At 35.8% G+C, this 22,155-nt stretch overlaps 1 protein-coding gene across 1 annotated transcript in view; it reads right to left on the reverse strand.

Annotated features, from left to right (window-relative positions):
- The window catches only part of LOC144977209 (uncharacterized), a 21,425-nt gene extending 20,196 nt beyond the window's left edge, over positions 1-1,229 (reverse strand). Inside the window, exon 1 of the mRNA XM_078922166.1 lies at positions 238-1,229. Coding sequence (XP_078778292.1) covers positions 627-1,109 — 483 coding nt within the window. The 5' untranslated portion in view covers positions 1,110-1,229 and the 3' untranslated portion in view covers positions 238-626. The remainder of the gene's footprint in view (positions 1-237) is intronic.
- Positions 1,230-22,155: the final 20,926 nt, after the last annotated feature.

The following is a 22,155-nucleotide window of genomic DNA, read 5'->3' on the forward strand; positions in this document are numbered from 1 at the left end:
TATTCGATTTACTGTCATTACACAAAGGCATTAACAATCCACGGAAATGATATGAATAAAATAAGAAATCACGATGTCAATAATTAAAACAATAAATGCAACAGCAACAACAACAACAATAATAATAATAATAATAATAATAATAATAATAATAATAATAATAATAATAATAATAATAATAATAATAATAATAATAATAATGCTTATGACAATGTTAATAATAAAAGTTCAACATACCTGTCAAATAAAGAAACAGAAATAACACACTATTAAATCTTACTATCTAATAGTTTTATTTCAATTAGGATTGCCCCCGACGTGAGTCGGGAGGCGAATGACGTTGAAGCGAGGTGCGCCACTGGTTTTATCCTTTCTCCCCACTTAAGTGCGACGGCGCGCAGCATACCGCAAGACGAATAGAAGGAGACCATAACAGAAAGTGCTATTTAAAAAAATACAAGAAGTATGAAACCATCATACTACATACTTCCCCCTCAAGACAAAAATCGTCCCGATTTTCTTAATAAACTATAAGCAACTAATCCCAGATAAAGAGGAAAATATACATAAAAGATAATAATATAATAGCAATTAATAAAATAGCAATTATCGTAATGCCCATGCAATCATGTATGAGCGCTCAACATGTCCGCTCCACCTTCAGCAGTAATGAGAGGTGGCACTTTGCCTGACACCTGTGCCACCAAGGCCTGAAGCCTAACAGCCCACGCTGTGACTGCTTCATTCTCTACCTGCGACGCGATGACAACCTTTTGCAAGAGATCGGAAGAAGGCAAAATATTACCATAAAGTCGATCAAGACTTTGAATGATCGCGTCGCAGGTCACTTCCTCCCCCATCTGAAGAATGAGGTCGGCCGGTAGCCCTTTTAGAGAACGTCTCATGGCCGCCACAAGGATGCGTTCCGAGAACATATGAGAGCACTGGAGGTCTTTAACCTCCAGTTTCCACTGCAAAAAGGAACAATGAGAAGGGGACCCGTCATCCCCGGAAAAGGTGGAAAGTCGTGGAGCGTCAGCTCTAACGGCTGAGACATTGACAGGTTGCTCCGTTTTCTTTGTTTCCTGCACTGCATTGAGCAATTCCATTCTTTATTGCTCATTCGACAGAGCAGCGATGCCGTCGATCAAATTCTGAATCGACTCAGCCATTTTACTAGAGCGTTGGAGATAGATAGATAGATAGATAGAGAGAGAGAGAGAGAGCGAGAGAGAGAGAGAGAGAGAGAGAGAGAGAGATAGAGAGAGAGGGGGGGGGGGAGGAACAGGTAGTGAGACAGAGAGAGAGAAGGGGGGGGGGGGGCGGTGGAGTTGTAAGGACTGCAAAAGTGATTAACAATAAGTGATGAGTGAGTGACGGGGAAGAGGGAGTGGAGGGAGGTAGGAGGTGGATGAGGGGCGCGTAGAATGGTGAATGTCAGTACAAAGTAAAATAAAATTAAGAACTGAACAGCCAAAAGGGGAGAAAATTGGAATGCGGGAATTCCAACTAAGCCCCCAAACAAAGAAATGCATTTTCAAAAGTCACACTTCGTCTCTAACAAAAGAACAACTAAGTCCACTAAGTCCTGTCTGAAATTGATAGCAGGCAGGAGAAAAGGGGAGACAGAAGGGCTTGTTTCCGGATTTACTTGGAATCCAATACTTGAGATATCTGATAAAAGCAAAGAGAGGAGTTGTTGAATGTCTGACATCTAACCCAGTCAGCGAGTCTTAGTGTGCGCAATCAACCAGAAAGTATGACCTAACATTAACAACTGTCTTCCAAAAGAAGGAAAGATGGAAAAGTATTATTATTTCCATGTACTTGGAGGTTACGTTCTACTGATCATAACATACAAAATGATGTGTTCTGAGCACTCATGCTGTGAGTGAAGTGCTTGACACACGCAAACATATGTTATCAATTTCATGGTACTGTCCACAGACCAGAAAGGTACAAGTCAAAATAAACATAAACCAAATCACTATAAAATTTGCGTGCATGGACAAAGTGTCAAGAACAAATAAATGGAGCTATTATAAAATGAGCATAGTGGAAAAAAATGTAACGGAAGTGAGAAAAAATACAAATTAAAAAGTCATAATAAAAGCAAACAAACGAGGTAAATATTCACGTGGAGAGGGGACGAGGAGGTACTGGAGGTGGAAGGGGGGGGGGGGGGGGGGAAATATAAGTAAATAATTTAAAACAAATATGTCTCACCACTCGGTTGATCAGACCGGGCAGCGAAACAAAAGGCAAAAGAAATGAAATACAATGACACGTTAAAACACACAACAAAAAATGAAAGGAAATATAAAATAAAATTATCAGGCCTGATGTAAAGAATGTTTCTAAACATAATATTTTCACTGTTAAGAGAAAATACGATTAACACCGCACATCAGATCATTCACTTCATTTCTTTGTCTCAGCGTGGGTTGTCATCACTGTTATCTAGGGTTGTCATCGGATGCCCTCTCTTGGTTGCTATGCAGCCAACATCGCTATCATCTATTGCACAGTCAAAGCGGTCCTTATTTTCACAGTGTCGGGCCTTCCCATACGCTGGGCGCCAATGTAATAATCTTGTTATTGTGGTATCTTGTTATTTGGGTTGCAGGGGGTACATACAATAATGAAGCCTCTTTGTAGTTTTCTTCGAGTTACGTGTAGTTTTTAATGAGGAAAGTGTAATATAGTCGATGGAGTAAATGAGAGAGATTTGATAGGGAGGATGTATGGAGTTGTTCTGAGAGGTTTGGTGGCGAGATATTTCTTGATAATGAGGTGTAGTTTTTGTTGTTGAGAATGAGATGTGTGTAGTTGCCAGTGCCGCTATTTTGGCAGGCAGCGTGGCAGGCTTCTTGAGGCTTGGGACGAATGAAGAGGGAGTTATAGAACAAAACAAGATCTTATTTTGCGCAAGAGATATGCTGAGTTTTTCTCTCGCGCAATGCTCAGGGTCGTGATTGGTTCTAAGGAAGGGGCGACACTGTCAAATAAAGAAACAGAAATAACACACTATTAAATCTTACTATCTAATAGTTTTATTTCAATTAGGATTACCCCGACGTGAGTCGGGAGGCGAATGACCAATGCATGTTATATAATGGAATAGAAAATGAAGATTGGCACTCAGCCTCAACGTAAGTCGAGTGGCGATACGGCCAATGCATGTTATATAATGGAATAGAAAATGAAGATTGGCACTCAGCCTCAACGTAAGTCGAGTGGCGATACGGCCAAAATTAGTAATATAATGATAATCGAACGTATCAATAAAACATGAATATTTACCAAGTGAGATAATGGCATCGAATATGCCAACATCATTAAGCATAAAAGCATAAGATATAAATCACTACCAACAATCTCAGAAGTTTGGTATAATTCTATGATGCAGGGCATCATCAAGACATTATACAGCTATAACGATTAATGACCAAGAAAGCTTGACAGACAGACCGATAACTGAGCATACAGCTAGTCAGACAATAGGTACTTATGCCTATATGTGTATCAGGTGACAGGCATATAGGTAGTTGAATAGATTATTAGGTAGATTGATATGTAGCCAACTGTAATCTCATACTAAGTAATTGAAAAGGTAAATATATAAAGATGGGTACATATGTGCATAGGCAGACAGATTAGTAAGTATACAGATAGATAGGTCCGTAGGTCGGTCGGTAGATGGATGGATGAATAGATAGATAGATAGATAGATAGATAGATAGATAGATAGATAGATAGATAGATAGATAGATAGATAGATAGATAGATAGATAGATAGATACAGAGAGATATAGATGGATAGATGGAAGGGATGTGACAGTGACAGGATAACTATACCAACAACATTAGAGTAGGCCGATATTATTTACAAATCACCAGTAATAAAGATCGTGGTAAGTTTGTAATCGTGATAAACAGATTATTGCTAGCACTCATGTAATCAATTAATTAGACTAAGTATTTTCCTCATGACAGATACAAGTTATACTGGCACGTATTCGATTTACTGTCATTACACAAAGGCATTAACAATCCACGGAAATGATATGAATAAAATAAGAAATCACGATGTCAATAATTAAAACAATAAATGCAACAGCAACAACAATAATAATAATAATATAATAATAATAATAATAATAATAATATAATAATAATAATAATAATAATAATAATAATAATAATAATAATAATAATAATAATAATGCTTATGACAATGTTAATAATAAAAGTTCAACATACCTGTCAAATAAAGAAACAGAAATAACACACTATTAAATCTTACTATCTAATAGTTTTATTTCAATTAGGATTGCCCCCGACGTGAGTCGGGAGGCGAATGACGTTGAAGCGAGGTGCGCCACTGGTTTTATCCTTTCTCCCCACTTAAGTGCGACGGCGCGCAGCATACCGCAAGACGAATAGAAGGAGACCATAACAGAAAGTGCTATTTAAAAAAATACAAGAAGTATGAAACCATCATACTACAATAGTATTGTGGTTGTTTATACACAATTGGATTCAGTAGTCTGATGTCACGCCGCCTGGCAACGGCGGCCATCTTGGTTCTAAACAAAGAAAATCATTACTTTTTATACTTCAAGCTGGCTAGAACTTTTCATATGCCTTGTGACAAGAATGTGTAAAAGTCAAAACATGATCAAATTTATGGGGTTTTTTCCTTTGGATACGCTTTTATGCTCGCAGGAGAAATATTTCATACGGGCGTCCGCCATTGTTCCGATAGTTTAGAGCCAGTGTTGCTAAGTTACCATGCGTCATTAGGAAGGAAGTGACGTTACGACTATTGAATCCTATTAAGGGTAGCCCTATTCGTCCTTAAGGTCGAATAGCATCAACCGCCATTGCCGTACGTAAGGACAAATTAATAGTGTTGCTTGCGCTATTCGTCCTTCACACTAAAGCTGGGCAATATTCCGTTTTTGTTTTTACTGAGCTGGATTCGAATCCACGTAATTACATGATATATCCGTATCGTTTTAAATGTTTGACAAAGCCCACCTCCTCTGTTTGTGAGTCAAATAATCAGTTGAGTGTGTATGTGTGTTTGAGGTGTGTGTGTGTGTGTGTGTGTGTGTGTGTTTGTGTATGTGTTAATTTCGTGGGTTTTTTTTTCTCCATCTGGGATATGATTTTTATTCCAGTATGGTGATTGATTTCTTATAAGGAACTGTTTTCGTGTTCTCCTATTGGCAAGTATTCCATTCAAATACCTGCTCGAGAGTTTGGGTTGGCTGGGCACAGAGGAAGATTCGTCAGGTTTTTTTATTTATTGATTTTTTTTTGGGGGGGGGGGGGGGGGGGTTGTTGTTGTTGTTGTTTTATTTGTTTTGTTTTGTTTTGTTGTTGTTGTTTTTTTTTTGTTTTTTTTTGGGGGGGGGGGGTATTTTCCTGCTTTTGTGTGTTTATTTGTTTGATTTGTGTGTGTGTGTGTGTATGTGTGTTTTGTCTTTTTTACATTTTTTTCAATCTATAATAGTGGGAAAGCACTCAGTAACTATTTGTTTTAAATGACTAGTATTAAATTTGTCAAAAATATTATATATATTAGTCATAATAGTATAAGCAGCGCAAAAAACATCAAAGTTATGTATCTCTTAAGAAGCAGTTTTATAAAAAATAATATAATCTTGATAATTCAGTGAGTGCCATCAATAATGGCTTGAATTTAGCCAAAATTTTTGAACGATGTCGATACCTAAGAAAATGTTGTTATAAGTTGTACTGTCTTGAATAGAATAGCTGTATAACATAATGATAGATTTAATTCATGGAAAATTCAATGCGTTATCAAATTGGCAATAAACGAGGTAAATGTATAGACGGGATGGAATTTGGCAGATTTACAACACGCAAATTAATTCCAAAGCCGAAAGCAGAACTTTGCATTTAAACTTATGTCCATAGGCGATGTCAATATATTAAAGACTAATAAAGGACACAGATACCAAGTCCTCAATATTTTCAGTACTTCGTTCGTTAGCTAATACTATTAAGTATTTGGTATCCACTTTTGCCCTGACGAGAAGTTAGAATGTCAACGGGCTGGGATGTAAAATGTCAACGGGTTGAAACTGGGTGAAATAGAATGATACAGAACATTAAAGCCCAGTTTGGCCTAAGAACAATAACTTGCCTATGTTCTTAAACTCAGAACAAGGGGTAATGTTGTCAGGGGGGTTGGGGTTGTTGTTTTGATCTGGGTAGGGGTCTAATAAGTCTGATAAAGTTACGATTACAGACCAAAAACAAATTCCTAACTTTAGTTTAAAATTAAAAAATAAAAAGACGGAAATATATACATAAAAAGCTTGATACATTTTAAACAATGGTTACAAGAAAAATAAATCCACGATTTTTCTCAATAATTCTGTACTCAAACAACTTTGTATGCAAATGTTGTATTCCAGATGTGTAATTTGGCTTATCACCATTCAAGGTGGTATTTCAATAGATATTAGTACAACTAAAGTGTGTCTATGTACGCAGTGATACAGACCTGCCAAGCATTCGACTTATTGTGTTATAGTGGATAAAAGAATACCATTTCGAAAGTGATTTGTGCTGCATTGTAGGTTAACAAAGCATCCACAAATACGCAGGTCTGACATCCGAACCCGCTTATGGGCCTAGTTTAACATTGGTGTATAATGAACAATATTTTGCGTCATTTTTTTTTTTTTTTTGAGATTTCCATTACAACAATGAGCCCATAAGGAAATGGTTATCAGACCTGAAAATAAGTGCACGTCGATCCACATCAATTTTAAAACCATCATCATCATTACCACAAGCACTTTTACAACATAATCATTACCATCAGAATCGCTACCACCATCATTTGCACAATATCATAAATATCAACATCACAATCAATATCACTACAATAGCATTATGCCTACCATTAGATCAGTGACACCACCACTACCATCATTTCATCATCGTCGAAACAAGAACAAATAACTGCAATTTCTACCTTTGTCACAAATACTAACGAGAGTTTTTATATAGCGCAATATCCGCTCGAAGTCTCAAAGCGCTTTACAGGGTGTCACAGGCCAACAGCAACGCTTAACATCCTACATGATGTCTGTTAGGCGATATTACATTTTCAGACAGAACAACGCAGTTAACGGCCTGGTACTTATTTTAAACCTGAGTTCGGTAAGAGTGGACTCAACTATGCGTCAGGTGAGGCTCGAACCCAGGATTTTCCAATCCGATCCGAAAGCGAGTGTCATACCACCACAAGGGCACATAGTGGCACATTCTTCTTCCTTATTTCACACTTTTCTTTGTTTTCTCTGTCCCCTTTTGTTATTTTTTTCTTTTCTTTTCCTTTTTTAAAAACAATAATGGATCAGAGAAGGTGACACCATATCCCAGATGAAACGCGTTTGAGACCACTCAGACATAGAGAAAGATAGATAGATAGATAGATAGATAGAGAGAGAGAGAGAGAGAGAGAGAGAGAGAGAGAGAGAGAGAGAGAGAGAGAGAGAGAGAAGAAGACGACGACGAAATAGAGGAATAGACTTAAAAGGACAACCCGACATAGGGAACATTAGAGATAGGAAGAAGAATGAGAGACAAGGAGAAAAGAAATGTGACAGAAGTCAAGAAAAAAAGAGGGAGGGAGGGGGGTGGGGGGGGAAATTAAAATTGAGAGATAGATAAAGAGAGAGAAAGGTTTTAAGAAAAAAAAGAGGAAGAAATTAGAAAGAGATAGATAGATAGATAGATAGATAGATAGATAGATAGATAGATGATAGATAGATAGATAGATAGATAGATAGATAGTGAGAGAGAGAGGAGAGGAGAGAGAGGAGAGAGAGAGAGAGTATGTGAGAGAAAGAGAATACAGAGGAAGAAAGACAGACAGAGCGAGAACGATATCGAGAGAGAGAGAGAGAGAGAGAGAGAGAGAGAGAGAGAGAGTGTGTGTGTGTGTGTGTGTGAAGAAATGAAAGAGTATGATAGCGAGATAAAGAGAGGAAAATACAAAGGAAGAGACAGATGGAGGGAGAGAAGAAATTATAGATAAAAGGGGGAACATATGACAGAGAGAGAGAGAGAGAGAGAGAGAGAGAGAGAGAGAGAGAGAGAGAGAGAATAATATGCTTTTTTTTCTACTCATACTTATAACGATGCTTATGTTTCAACAGTCGTTAAAAAAGTGAAGGCTTGAAGGACTGAACACTCCGATTTTGTAATTCCTGTAAAATACATAGATAACATGGGCGCACACAATAAGCCACGGAAGCAGTGACATATATAGGTCACTGTAATAACAATGCGATTTATTTTTAACCTTGAATTTAATACATATAAAAATACGGTGACAAATGTGGTATTAAGTCGGGTTTGTTAAGATGTTGAAAATTTATTTTATAGCCAGAAATATTAGATTTGTTTTGAGTTTATATGATTTATTGAGGAGAATGGCGACCATATTTTATGTTGCGAATGCCACCAATTTATATTTTTGACCAGTTTAACATTAAATTCGGCTTTTAAGTGGTTCGTTCCGACATAATACCGTTTTGAGACGATGGGTTACAAAAATAAAAACGGCCTTTCCGTCAATTGCCTTGTGCGTATTGCACGCCTACCTCATTTGCATAAGCACTGAAGGTCGGCTTGACACTTTTTAAGAATACGACATGAAGGACGAATAGATACTCCGCACAATTAAAATTACTAAATTTGAAGTTTTCAATTTGGCAAGTCTGTGGAAGAAGACAAAGTCAAGACTGCTCGGTGGCAGGTCGTGGGGGGGGGGGGGGGGGTGGGTGCAGGCACATCCGTACTCGAGGCCAGTGATCTATGTGAAAAGTGACAAAATATAACCTTACTTGGGTAAGCAATACTAAAACTCTGATCTCCTTGGAAAATTCATCGGTTTTGATGATCACAAAAAATTCTAAAGGACAAGGAAAAATTAAAAATAGATATGAATGTTAATTTTAAATCAATTGTAGAAACATTATTCTCTGTGTGGCCATTTTGGCCAATGGCTATCTCACAGCCACGGTAAGAATCTCATCAATGTTTGATAAATCGGTTTCGAGAATTGAAATCTATTTCAGGCACCCGGTTTCGAACAACTCTCAATCAAGATTTTCCGAGAGTAAATAAAACACTGTAAATGATACATTTAGCCGTTGAATTGCTATAAATTTTATGCCTGCCCATTTCTGATGATGCCTATAATAGGCTCAGTACCAAGTTATAGTTGTACGCCGAAGCAACCCGAACGATCGACTGACCGAACACGTGATTAATTTTTTCTCGCGTCCTCTCGTCTAATCTCGCCACTCCGGTATAGAAAGAGGAGGCGAAGCTTATATGATATAACGCAATGAAAGTTCTGTCCGATGACGGGTGGGTTGATATCACCTCTCCAAATCTTACCTTATTATATGAGATCTTGAGATTCTTATCCAATCATCGATTGCTCGTTTGACAGCTCGCTTGTGAACAGTTAGGAGAGCATCTCTTGATTTATAGACAGGCGGCTTTGCGTAAAGGCGGTGAGTGTTGTATACATCAAAGAGTACCGCTACCGATTGGTAAATAGTGGTTGTGTAACCCAAAAGCCCCGCCGACTCGACTGCAAGGTCTTGTATGTAATAGTTGCGTCACCATCTCAACGCTTAGGAATTAATTAGTGAGGCAGGACTCTCAGTATATATATATATATATATATATATTATTATATATATATATATATATATATATATATATATATATATATATATATATATATATATGTATTAATACCGGATAGGGAGACTTTTGATACCCCTATTAGTTCATTTTACAGTACTTTACCAATAGGGAGACCAAAATCCGGTCCCCCTATTGATTTGACCTCTAGCACATTCACTTTTCTATTTTTAGTTTAAGGTTGTCAACCCAACCGTCAAGGATATATAATTGTAAATCATAGTATTGAAGTTATTTGTTAAACACCACAGTAAGAAGAGTTATGCCTAAATTTTCACGTTGGTGACCGCCTGAAAAAAGTACAATAGGGGTACCAGTGTTTTCATCGATATATTTCAATAGTGAGGCAATATATCTTTCCGAAATTTTCTCTAAAATTCTAGAGCATTATATGGATTTTTATAGTAATGAAAACCTAATATAAAATTGTGTGAAAGTTGATGAACTGAGGAATGAACAAGATATACGAATTATAATCTATTTTTAGAAACAGATTTATCGAATCTTGGTCCGGATTCTTATCTTGGTGACAAGAGACAAGCAAACATAGTAACTCTTTTTTTCGTGAAACGTATGTTTAGTCAATTTCGCGCATAAAGAGGCACTCGGCACTCACTTACTCACTCTGCAAGTCAGTAGTAGGTGGTTATCAGTTATCAGCTCGGCCTTTAGTTCTTAGTCAAACGCTTCATCAAACCCATTATTGAGTAGCATGTTGATGCCTGATGCCAGTTGAAGCCATCTCGACGTCGTGAAATGGAGCATCTTCTGTCATAGCAGTAGAATTTAGATGTCATATACCTCGACTTCAGAAAGGCATTTGACAAAGTTCCACACTGGCGCCTAATCAGGAAATTGGAACAGTATCAAATTAATGATCAGACAGTCAAATGGGTCCGAGATTTCCTCAAAGATAGAAGACAAAAAGTGATAGTGAATGGAACAGCATCAACAGAGAGACTGGTAACAAGTGGAGTTCCACAAGGAAGTGTACTGGGACCAGTTCTCTTCCTGATTTATATCAATGACTTGCCAGACAATCTATCATCTAAATGTAAAATCTTTGCCGATGATACTAAGCTCTATGGAGTAGCTAATACAGAAGAAGAAAGAAACACCTTACAACAAGATTTGAAAAAGCTTGAAGAATGGTCCGAAATATGACAGATGGAGTTCAATGTAGATAAATGTGCAGTTCTTCACCTAGGAAAAAACAACAGAGAAGCAAACTATATAATGAAAGAAAAACCCCTGCAGAAATCCAATGGGGAAAAAGACCTAGGAGTATTTATTGATAGGAAGCTAAACTTCAAGAAGCAAATTAAAGATGTTCAATCTAAGGCTAGTAAAACACTCGGAATAGTGAAAAGAAATTTCAAGAATCTGAAAACAAAACACATGACTACCATCTACAAGACTATGGTTAGATCAAAGCTGGAATATGCTAACTGCATATGGTATCCGAAGTTTGAGGGAGACAAAGACTGTTTGGAAAGAGTGCAAAGGAGAGCAACAAAACTTATCACACACCTGAAAGACAAAACATACTGTGAGAGATTGAAAGAATTAAATCTCCCGACTTTAGATTACAGGAGAAGAAGGGGAGATATGATCCAAACATATAAAATAGTAAAGGGAATAGACAGGGTAGAGGCAGGATTCCTTAAACCAAACAAGAACATTCAGACACGAGGAAACAGCAAGAAACTGAAAAAAGAACGTTTTAAAACAAATGAAAGAAGGAACTTTTTTTCATCTAGAATTGTAAATAACTGGAATAAACTACAAGAAACCACAGTATCAGCAAAAAATTTGAATAAATTCAAAGCAGAGTTGGAGATAAGCAACACCCTAGGAAACAAGTTCAATTATAAAAATTGGTCCAATCATTAATAGATGAGGAGGAGCGAAGGAGACTACACCAAGTCTAAAAGCTCTATACAGAGGTATCCAGGTATCCAGGTATCCAGAATCGTCAGATGCCGCATTTAAATCCTCCATTCCAGGCGTTGCTGTTGCCATATCGATCTTCGAAATGATTTGGTCTAGACGTCAAGTTGACCCGTTCTATGTCTGAAGAGATTTTAAAGTGCAATACCTAACATTATATCTTGATCTACAAAAGAGTCTTTTTAAATGAACCGCTGTGTTTCTATATTTTTCAAGAACCAAGGATTATCTGATAACCACTGACTACTGACTTGCAAAGAGAGTGGCCGACGGACGTCCTCTCTATAGCCGCAAGTATTTTTTCGTCACTTGCTGAGTTCCAAACTAGACGTCTATGGCATCGTGGGGTAAATTGATGCTGGAGGCATCATTGAAGAGACACCGAGATAATTTAAATGGTAAGTTATTGGCCATTCTTATTACATTACAGTTGATTTAAGATTTTCAATAGGGTAGACATCACACTAGGTACTTTGGTAAAAAATTCAAATTGGATTGAGCTCAATGAAACCTATATCATTTTAAAGTGCTTTTCAACACGATTCTAATGATACCAAAATTGTGAAAATCAGATAAGCAGAAAAAAAAGTTGTGTTAGTTTAAAGGCTGACAAATGGTCTTCTATTTGCCTTTGTTATTTACTGACGGACTTTGTGACCTGAAAATTGTTGCATTTCCGGTAGTAACCGCCATTTGGATTTCAAAACTGGTCTAAAATGACCGCTAAGATTTGAGTAAGGATTTTACTGGAACGAATTTCATGGATGCTGTATACAACTTTGCCCTGAATTTAATTTTATAAAAAAGTTAAGATGTTAAATAAACGTGCCAGCATGAAATTTTGATTTACCAAGTTCTAATCTTTTAATTATCCAAAGCTAAATTATACCCTATTTTATCCATAATCAAAAGTTATACTAAATTGTCATTGATTTTAAAATAAACTACACCAAACGATAGAGTAATTTCTCCTGAAGAAAATAAGACATAAATCATTAAAATCCATCCATAAACAAAAAATCTATGGAACTTTTTCTGAGACCCATCACTCAAAAGTCCAAAAAATCGGGTCACAGCCACTAGGCCATTTATCGGCTCCCTGCTGGAGGGCCAAATGGACGTTTACCAAAGTACCTAATCACACACACACACCGATTGATGATTGTCACTTGTCAGTCAGTCATTTGGAAGTGGAGTCAGATAATTCGGTAACTTCTGTAGACTGTAGATTCACACTAGTGAGTAAGATCTGTCGTTTACTACTACTACTACTACTACTACTACTACTACCACTACTACTTTTAGTTTTAGCGCTATCCAACTCAACACTTCTCGTGTTTATTTTATTTTGGCAAAACTAGAATGGATTTTTGAAAAGAATATAAAATAATTTAAACTTAAACCTGTCTTTGCATCTTGCTTTATGCATACAGTATGCCATATCACAGCCATCACAAAATCATAGTTTAATGTTGAGAATATGCTATTTCTTTTGTAACTTCAGATCAGAGAGATTTGAGCTTTAAAAATCCTGAAAAATGTCTTGCTGTCAATCCAGACAACCCTTTTGATGTGATCTATGATGTTAATGGTAAGAATGTAATTTGATGAGGAAATGAATAACATTTAGGTACACATAGTTTGCTTTTTTTTTTTTTTTTTTTTGAGTCATGATGTGTAATACTATTACAGTCCACTCCGGATAATTGCAACTCGTTTAATCGCAACTTTCGGTTAATCACAATATTTCCTAAGCAATGGAAATAATTCTATATAAAAGTCACTGGTTAATTGCAACAAACTTCGGTTTTTTAAAAAGTGGTAAATTCAAGAAATCAAACAGTATATCATGATTAAATTTCATCATGGATGAAATCGTGACAGGTTGAAGAATCGAGAGTGAGCAGGATTTAATGCTACAGTAGTGTGTCACCACTCTGTTAGAGTCGAAAGAGGGCGGGGCTCTGCAGTATGGGTTTGTGACGTCATCGGTGGCCATTAAATAGAAGAGGGGTGGGGCTGGTCATAATCTTGACAACAGGTTATAAATGACAGTTATAAAGAGAGACTGAGCGATATCCTTTGTTTTAGGATTAACAACTGTGCATTGTGACCAATGAGTTTGGTGAGAGCTTATTGTCTCTCATTAAGGCTAATCTCTTTAACTCTGACAAATGTTGAATTGTTGAGAAAAAAGATTGAAACTTCTTCCAATCTGAATAAGATATCGGCTTGCTTCATAGCTGCTTTTGGTTGACAAATCTACACGGGGCTGCCATATGGTTTTTGTTTCAATCAAATTGCTCTGTATGTGGTGGACTAAGAATATTATTTACTGGTTTGAGTTGACAATAAATGTGTAAAATGTTGAAATAGTGGACAGGAAACTGAATTTCGGTTAATCCCAACATTTTCGATGATCCAAGGTATTGCGATTATCCTAAGTGGACTGTACCTGAATCTTGAACGAAAAACTATCATATGGATATGATTATAGACAGATTGGTTTCTGGAATTATATTTCCGTCCTCCCTTGCCAACTCTGACGTTCTTGAAATTTAAAAGAAAATAGCCAGAAGGTTTCGGACTTAATTTTCTTTTTTTTTCCAAAGGACAATAGTCATAAGGTAAATAATTAAAAAAAAATCCTTTTACAGCACAAGATGGCATGATTTTTTGTTTAAAAGTTTAGAGAAAAACTTGCACATGATAGTCTTCAGCTTTTTTTTTTTGTTTTTATTTTCTATATAGACTCCAACTCAGAGCCTGAAAGTGATGCAGAACAAAGTTCCATATCACATGATTCATTTGTGGTAAGTATGTACATTAAAATAAAATCATAACATTTGTATAGCGTTTATCCACAGTTGGCACCATGCTCAAAATGCTTCACATCACCATATTTTGTGGTGGACAAAACACATTTGCCACAAAAGATGAGACCTGCAGTCTGTTAGGCGCAATACAATATTTCAGGACAAGGACAACACTGTTTTACACCAGTGAGATCTCCTAGTTTTTTGTTGTTAAAAATTTTTCTTTGCAGTGGACTTCGCCAACAATAACACTATTTTAAACCTTCCTCGTTATATTTTGAAGTGATATTCATTGATGAGCCATTCACATTTGAAGTCGTTTGTTTTTTATTTGACAAAATGTGAAAATGATGCGTTTCCAGGAAAAATTAAAATAGCTTCTGTTGGGATTATACTTTTGATCTCGCATTTTGTCCAAATTCTCTTGCATCGTAATGTTTATCAACTTTTTTGTTAACTATATTGCAGTTGCAAGGTTAGGAAGTTCATATTGTTGCAATGACAACCGTTTATATGTCCAGAATCGTAGTGATATAAAAAATTGTTTTGTAGTTGTTGGTCCTGGTGTAGGATTTAAAGAGTTGGTTAAAAACGGTTTACTGAAACCCTGGTTGGTGTATCTATATTTATCCAAGCACAGTTGAACATATTAAATACTTAGACAATATGTCTGCCTTTCTCAACTCTTTTTTATTATACTTGCATTATTAACCAGCTAATTGTTTAGTTGGATTATTAAACAATGGCTCTTCATGTTTATTGTCAACATGAATAAATTGATTGATCTGTCATCTTTTCCACAAAATATACAGGGTCCCGATTTTGTTGCTGACTCCGAGTCTGATTCCTCTACGTATTCTGTGAGGTACCCAATGCTGAGTACATCATTGTCTCTGGAACCTAGTGCTCATTCCCCAACTCAGTCAGAGCCTCATCCACAACTATCACAGACTGAACCTCGTTGCCAGTCTGGGACCCAGGTTCAACCCGAATGCTATACACTTGCAAACCAACGTGTTACGTGCAATGGTGAGTTATTTTTTTGTCATTCTTCTCCTTTGATATTTGTGGGATCAATTTTAATTTACCCATTCCTTTTAAAAGAAAACTTCCACCCCCTCCATGGTGCTGCATTTGTGTTATTGCATTTTTTTCTGTTTTGGCAGTGCTGCGTCGCAAAATACGCTACCATTTACATAACAAGCACAAATCCAAATTTGATAGGGTGGACATCTTAGAATCTGAAACCCCAATGTGTGAGTGATATCAGTGAAACCAGCCATAAAAATGTTCATGTTTATTTTATTGGGGGTTTTTTTGTCTGTAATAGACTTAAATTGCTTGTATTGTAAGTGTTAAAATGGTTTTTTTTTGTTACAACCCATCTATATATTAAAACTGTTTCTTTGTATTTCTATGATGCTTAAGGCTTTTTTTCACAGACCAGCTGGAAACTTAACGAGAATCAGAGTAGATAACATTTTTATTAATCTTGCAACCTAAACAGTATATGATGATTGGGAGCATTTAAAGAAAAGCACATTTTCTTTTTAATTTGTCGGTACTAAAATTATACTTTGATAATGTCTGCTGTGCTACAAACCCTTTTGACTTCCAGGTTCAATATTTTTCTTTATTCTAAAATTCTTGGGTTTCCTTTCAATGACAACTGAGATCATTAAAATTCAGCTCACAACATGATGTGTGTAGATTTGATGAAAACATATGTTCGAGTTGAGAAGCAGTGTTCACGAACTTGCTGATCGTTTTTACTAGCATTTATTTTCCTAACTTACCTGTGTCAATTAACAAAGGCAAGACTCAAATATTTTCTATCTGAACAGTGTGTTTGTTATTGAAATATTTCCGGCATATACATGTCATATTTCATTCCCACAAAATATAAATCAGGATTAAGTTGTCTGGGCATCAGCATCGTTCAGGCAGTTGGGGGGAAGTCTTTAAGGAATTAATGAAGCCGATGCTCAACCGGTCTGGAGGACGTTTGATTGATGTCGGCTGTTTGTTCTGCCAGCCGGTGATGTTTTCTCACTCCCTCAATGACAAAGAAAGTCATTGTTATGACTATGAACTATAGTCTATTATTATTTTTGTTACTATATTAATTGTTACTTATTGCCGCTACTGTTATTATTATTATTATTATTATTATTATTATTATTATTATTATTTTTATTATTATTATTATTATTATTATTATTATTATTATTATTATTATTATTTTTATTATTATTATTATTATTATTATTATGATATTGCCTTCATTGCATTCTATTACTATTATTGATATAATTAATTTCTGATTGTTGTAAATAATTTATGTGAATTGAATTTTGTCGATTGGCCAAGGGCCTACAATAAACTTAAATGAAATGTTAGTCTTTGGATAGGACTTGGGTCTATTCTTGATTGCTTTTCCGCCTGGGTCGAGTGAAGCATTTGGAGTAAATTTTGTTGCTCAACGTAAAAAACATGACGCTTACCATTCCGCTGATACTGATACCTCCAAGGGGTGGTTGGGGAAAAACCTAAAATTCTTTTGACATTCTGTCTGATTTTTCGCTGAAACAACAAAGGACAATCTATGTATTCAGATGAGACTTCAATGTGTTACTATTCCGATTTATGTTCATATTTTGATTATAATGAAGAGGGAACCCTGAACCCAGTGAAGTGGGTGGATTGATCTATTTATTTCTATTTCAAAACAAAAATATGGCGTCTTTTCACTGGATTTGTTATGTGGCAGAGGTCTCCACAAATCTAACATACCTCTTCCAAAGGAATAGATGGTAGAAAAGTATATAACAAGAAGGAATTATGACAGTTACTTGTCCAGGCCTTAAATATTTGGAATGCTATTCCTCTCTATCGCTGTCATGTAGCTGATGTGCATACGATCTGTCTATTGATTTATTTTCATAGTTCATAGCATGATGTGCTTTATTTTCTTCTTTTTTTTCCCAGAGAAATACAAAAAGCCAAGGAGACCCTGTCCATACTGTGGACAGTTGCAAACAAAACTCTCAAGGCATTTGATGAGGAAACACAAAGATGAGACAGAAGTTACAGAGGCCATGAAACAGCCTGTAAAGGAAAGGGATAGAACAATGGAGAATCTCAAGAAAAAGGGCATTTTTTATTCAAACACTAGAAACAATTCAATAGTTATGCGTGAGAGAGCACAAGGGTCACATGAAGTTGTTATGTGTGCTGGCTGTAAGGGGTTTTACTCTGGACGAAGGGTTTATGAACACAAAAAGAAATGTAGTACTGAGCATGCTCTGTGTACTGGGGTTGTAAAATTTTATCCCGTGGCTCCCAATGCAAGTAAAGAAATAAAGGAGAATATTCTTGACAAATTTCGGAATGATGAAGTGGGAAATTTGTGTCGATCAGACAAAGCTATAGTATTGTTAGGAACAAAATTGTGGAGTAAAAGTTCAAAGAAGGAGAGAAAAGTTATAATGAGTGATTTACGCATCTTAGGAAATTTGATTTTAAAAACTAGGAAGAGAACAAATCAATCTTCTTTCTCTGGAGAGGACGTGGTGAAGCGTTGTAACTTTAATGAAATATCGCAAACCATTTCTGAAATGACTTTGAAAGAGGATGGGACATTGAAAGCAGGCTTGAAGCTTTCAATTGGATTTATATTGAAAAAGTTAATTAATTTCTTAAAAGGGGAATATATAATGCAAAACAAAATGGAAGAATCCGCAGAGATAGATTTGTTCAAAGCTGTCCTGGATTATAATTGGGATAGTATTTTTTTTACAGCCAGAGTTCAATGTGAAGCAAAGAGAACAAATTTGAGAAAACCCAAAGAGATGCCATTAGAGAATGATATAAAGAAGCTACGGCAATTTATTACTGAAGAGATGGTCCGTATTTGTGAGGATGATTATCAATTATTTGATTCACATATGTTTGTTAGGCTTCGCAATGTCATCGTAGCTAGGCTTACAATGTTTAATGCGAGGAGAGGCGGAGAACCCGCAAGGATGTTGTTAAAAGACTGGAATGATGCAGATTCAGGTGTATGGGTTGATCCCCAGCTTGTACAACATGTCACTGATCCTCTGGAAAAAGCGTTACTTGAGAAGTATAAGCTGGCCTATCAGTCTGGAAAGGGAAGCAAGATGTTGGTCCCTGTGTTGATACCCAATGACACAATTCAGCCTTTAAGGAAACTTGCACAGGAGCGTAAAGCTGTTGATATTTCAGACAACCCATTTCTTTTTCCAAATACAGGAATATCCAAAGATCATGTAAGTGGTTACATTGCCATCAAATATGTCACTTCCTTAGTAAAGGATTTAGAGAAACCCCAGTTGTTAATAGCTGATAAATTCAGGCACCGAGCTTCGACATTATTTGCCTTACTTGATGTCCCACAACACGAGAGAGATGTCTTCTATCGACATATGGGACACAGTGAATCAATCAATCAAAACATTTATCAGTGTCCACTTGCAATACGAGAAATAACAGAAGTTGGTCATTTTTTGGGTCAAATTGATAACTCAGCATCGGTCACTGGGGAAGGAAATTGTAACATTGAAACAAATGACTCTGTAGTGAATAGAGACTCAAATGCAAATTTTGGAACATCCATAGTAACAGCTGCAAATCAAGAAGAAATATTGATGGTGAAGCAGGAGTGCCAAATCAGCTTACGTGTTCTTCAAAACAAACTGAACCCAAGAGGAATTCAAGCAAAAATCGGAGATACATGTCATGGTCAGATGAGGATACAGATAGAGTCAAGTCATATTTTAAAAACTTTGTCGAAGATGTTTCAGCACATGGTTCAAGGGGATCATTACCTAGAAAGTCTGAAATTATTCTGTTCTTAAAACACCACAGGGTATTATCACAAAAAGGAATCCCTGAAGGTACACTAATTAGTTTGGTGAAGACAAAGATTTTTAATGAAAGAAATAAATATAGAAGGGAAAGAGCGTTTCAATCGGTGTAATGACAATCATGAATTTGATTTGTATTACATTCATTGTATTGTATAGTGTTATTGACATATTTTGGGGGTTTACAAAAACGTTTTATCTTTATATAGTACAATCTGTTCATCATTGCAATATCCTTTTTTATATTATATGAATATTCATTTGCTCAGCTTGAGAGACAAATGCTTTGTAGAACCATAGCTGCCAACCGTTCTGTTAAAAACGGATTTGTTCCGTATTTGACTTCCTGAGTCCGTAAGTGCTTATTTTTAGTTCAAAATCCGTATTTTGTAATTTTTGACTAATTTGTGGTAAAAAAGCCATGTGAGCCTAATGAATTATTATTATTGATCCATTATTATTACTATTACTACTACTACTATTGTTGTTATTATTATTATCATTATTATTGGTGTCCAGTGAGAGCATAATTCCATTTGTGTAGCTCTTTAATTTGAATTATGCCTCTATCATAAATGATTTTCAACAATTAAAAAAGTTCCATTCGTTTATATGACGCCTGTATTTTACTCAAACCTTTCATAATGTATTGGAGATTTGCATAGGATATGGATGTTAGCCTCGATATACTTTGAATATTCTAAGACAGTATTGATACTTTCACTATTTGTTACAAATATTATTTTAATTAAGAATAAAATTAAATCCACCTTTTTGATTGGAAGGTATTCAATAAGAAAATCAATTGCTTATATTGATTAAAGATGACAATGATTATTTCCCTTTATTAATTTATGAAATATATAAATTTAATCCCTTTAAAAACATCTTCATCTGATTTTAATTTTTTTTTTTCAAGCAAGCTTTTGTAACGGTTTAGGTTCAAGAAAAATAAGTATACTCCATTTTTAGGTGTGTTTATCTTGTCAAAGTAAAGAAGTAGGAATTCTCTAATATTTAGAGGTGCATTTTACTATAACTACTATTATAGTATACTACTTAAAGACCATTATGTTGCATGAAAGAAAACATATATGCAATCGTCTACTTTTTATCTGAACTCACCTAATTTTTACCCCAAAACGCCCTCTCAAGTGATGTACCAGGTTGGTAGTTATGCATTTCTAACCATCTTAAGTTATTTCATTTATTTTACAATTGTGCTTCTTGTGTATTGGTCCTTATCAAAGTTGAGGCAGTTGAATTCTTTCTTTATATTGTCCGTTCTGAATTTTGATCTCATTGTGGAAAGCTCCCATAGCGGACAGGGAGGTACACACTGTGTCTTCTATCCCCTTATATCTGTTTTCCAACATGCTTTCAGTCTTTGTCTTGGAATGAGATTACTTGTTTTTTTCCTGGCCCTCGCCGGAGTCCTAGCTGGGAGGGAAGCAGTCAAATGCATATTTATTGTTTTGGGAGATGATATTTTTTTCCTTGTAAATCATCTCTCTGTTATGTATTATTACTATATTTGTTATTTTTTAATGTATAATGTAAGCATTTGAGTGTGTTCCTCTTTGTTGGATTTTGTTCTTGTGTCCGGATAAGACTTATAGGTGATCTCAAACTAAGTACATTGGTGATACGCTCTTGGAATCTACATCTGATCCCTATTTGTTCCCAGTTCCCCTATGTCTTACTTTCTCTTGGATGCTTCAACTGTAATTCTAGAACTTTTTACTATCCAATTTTCTTCCTTTTTACTGGCGCTGATATAACCTAAATTTGTTGCAAGCGCCGTAAAACCCTTAAAAACAAAACAACAATCATTGTGGAAAGTGTCATTTTAACGATTCAAATGTGCTGGTACTAAACCCGATAATTGAGCAACATTTGGACTAGCCTCTGTCATCTCAAACTTGTTAGTGTTAGTAATAGTAATTAAAAAGGCTGACTTTTATATGTTGCGATTCGATGAAGGGGGGGGGGGGGGGGGGGGGGCGTCGGCACACATCGCCCCTCATCCCGGGCCAAATGAGCGTTCCTTATTTTATTTTTGAAAAGTTGGCAGCTATGTAGAACTATCTGAAAGAATCAGATATGGCAGAATAAAAAGTCTTTCTACTAACCCTAACTTAATTGGCCAATGTAGCTTTATGTTCAGCATTTTCTAGATACCTAATGTAAAATTTCACTATTCTTTTTATGATAATTTTAAGAGTTGCAATCTTTAGAGGTGACTGTCAAGAAATGACACCTCTGTGCATTTAATTTCATTCTTTCTTTATCCCCTCATCCTTAATCAGAATAATAATAATTAATAATGAAAAAAATGCAGCAACGACAGCTTAGAACGGCATAAAGTGCTTAAGAATTATTTTTTTTGCATTAAACTTTATTCAAACGATTTTCAACACTTTTGCTTCACAGTTTATGCTTTTTAACAAATGCAATTAAGCAACTTACCAGCAACAACATATTGGTTTGTTATCATTTGAGGGTTTTATCAGTAAAACTGTTTCTATCCTTTTATGTTGCACTGTACACATAGCAAACTTCATGCTTTTATTTGGTGACCAAAGACTTATGTGATACAGTGGATGAATGTTTGTGATGGCTTTTGGAACTGAAATAAACCTGCAATATGATTTGTAGACTTCTATCGTTATGTATCATTTTTCGGTCAAATGTAAATGTAATTTTACACGAGCTTGATGTATCATAAA

This window comes from Berghia stephanieae, chromosome 7 (genome assembly GCF_034508935.2).
Source record: "Berghia stephanieae isolate SIO BIC M18660-M18661 chromosome 7, UCSD_Bste_1.3, whole genome shotgun sequence".
Classification (NCBI taxonomy): domain Eukaryota; kingdom Metazoa; phylum Mollusca; class Gastropoda; order Nudibranchia; family Aeolidiidae; genus Berghia; species Berghia stephanieae.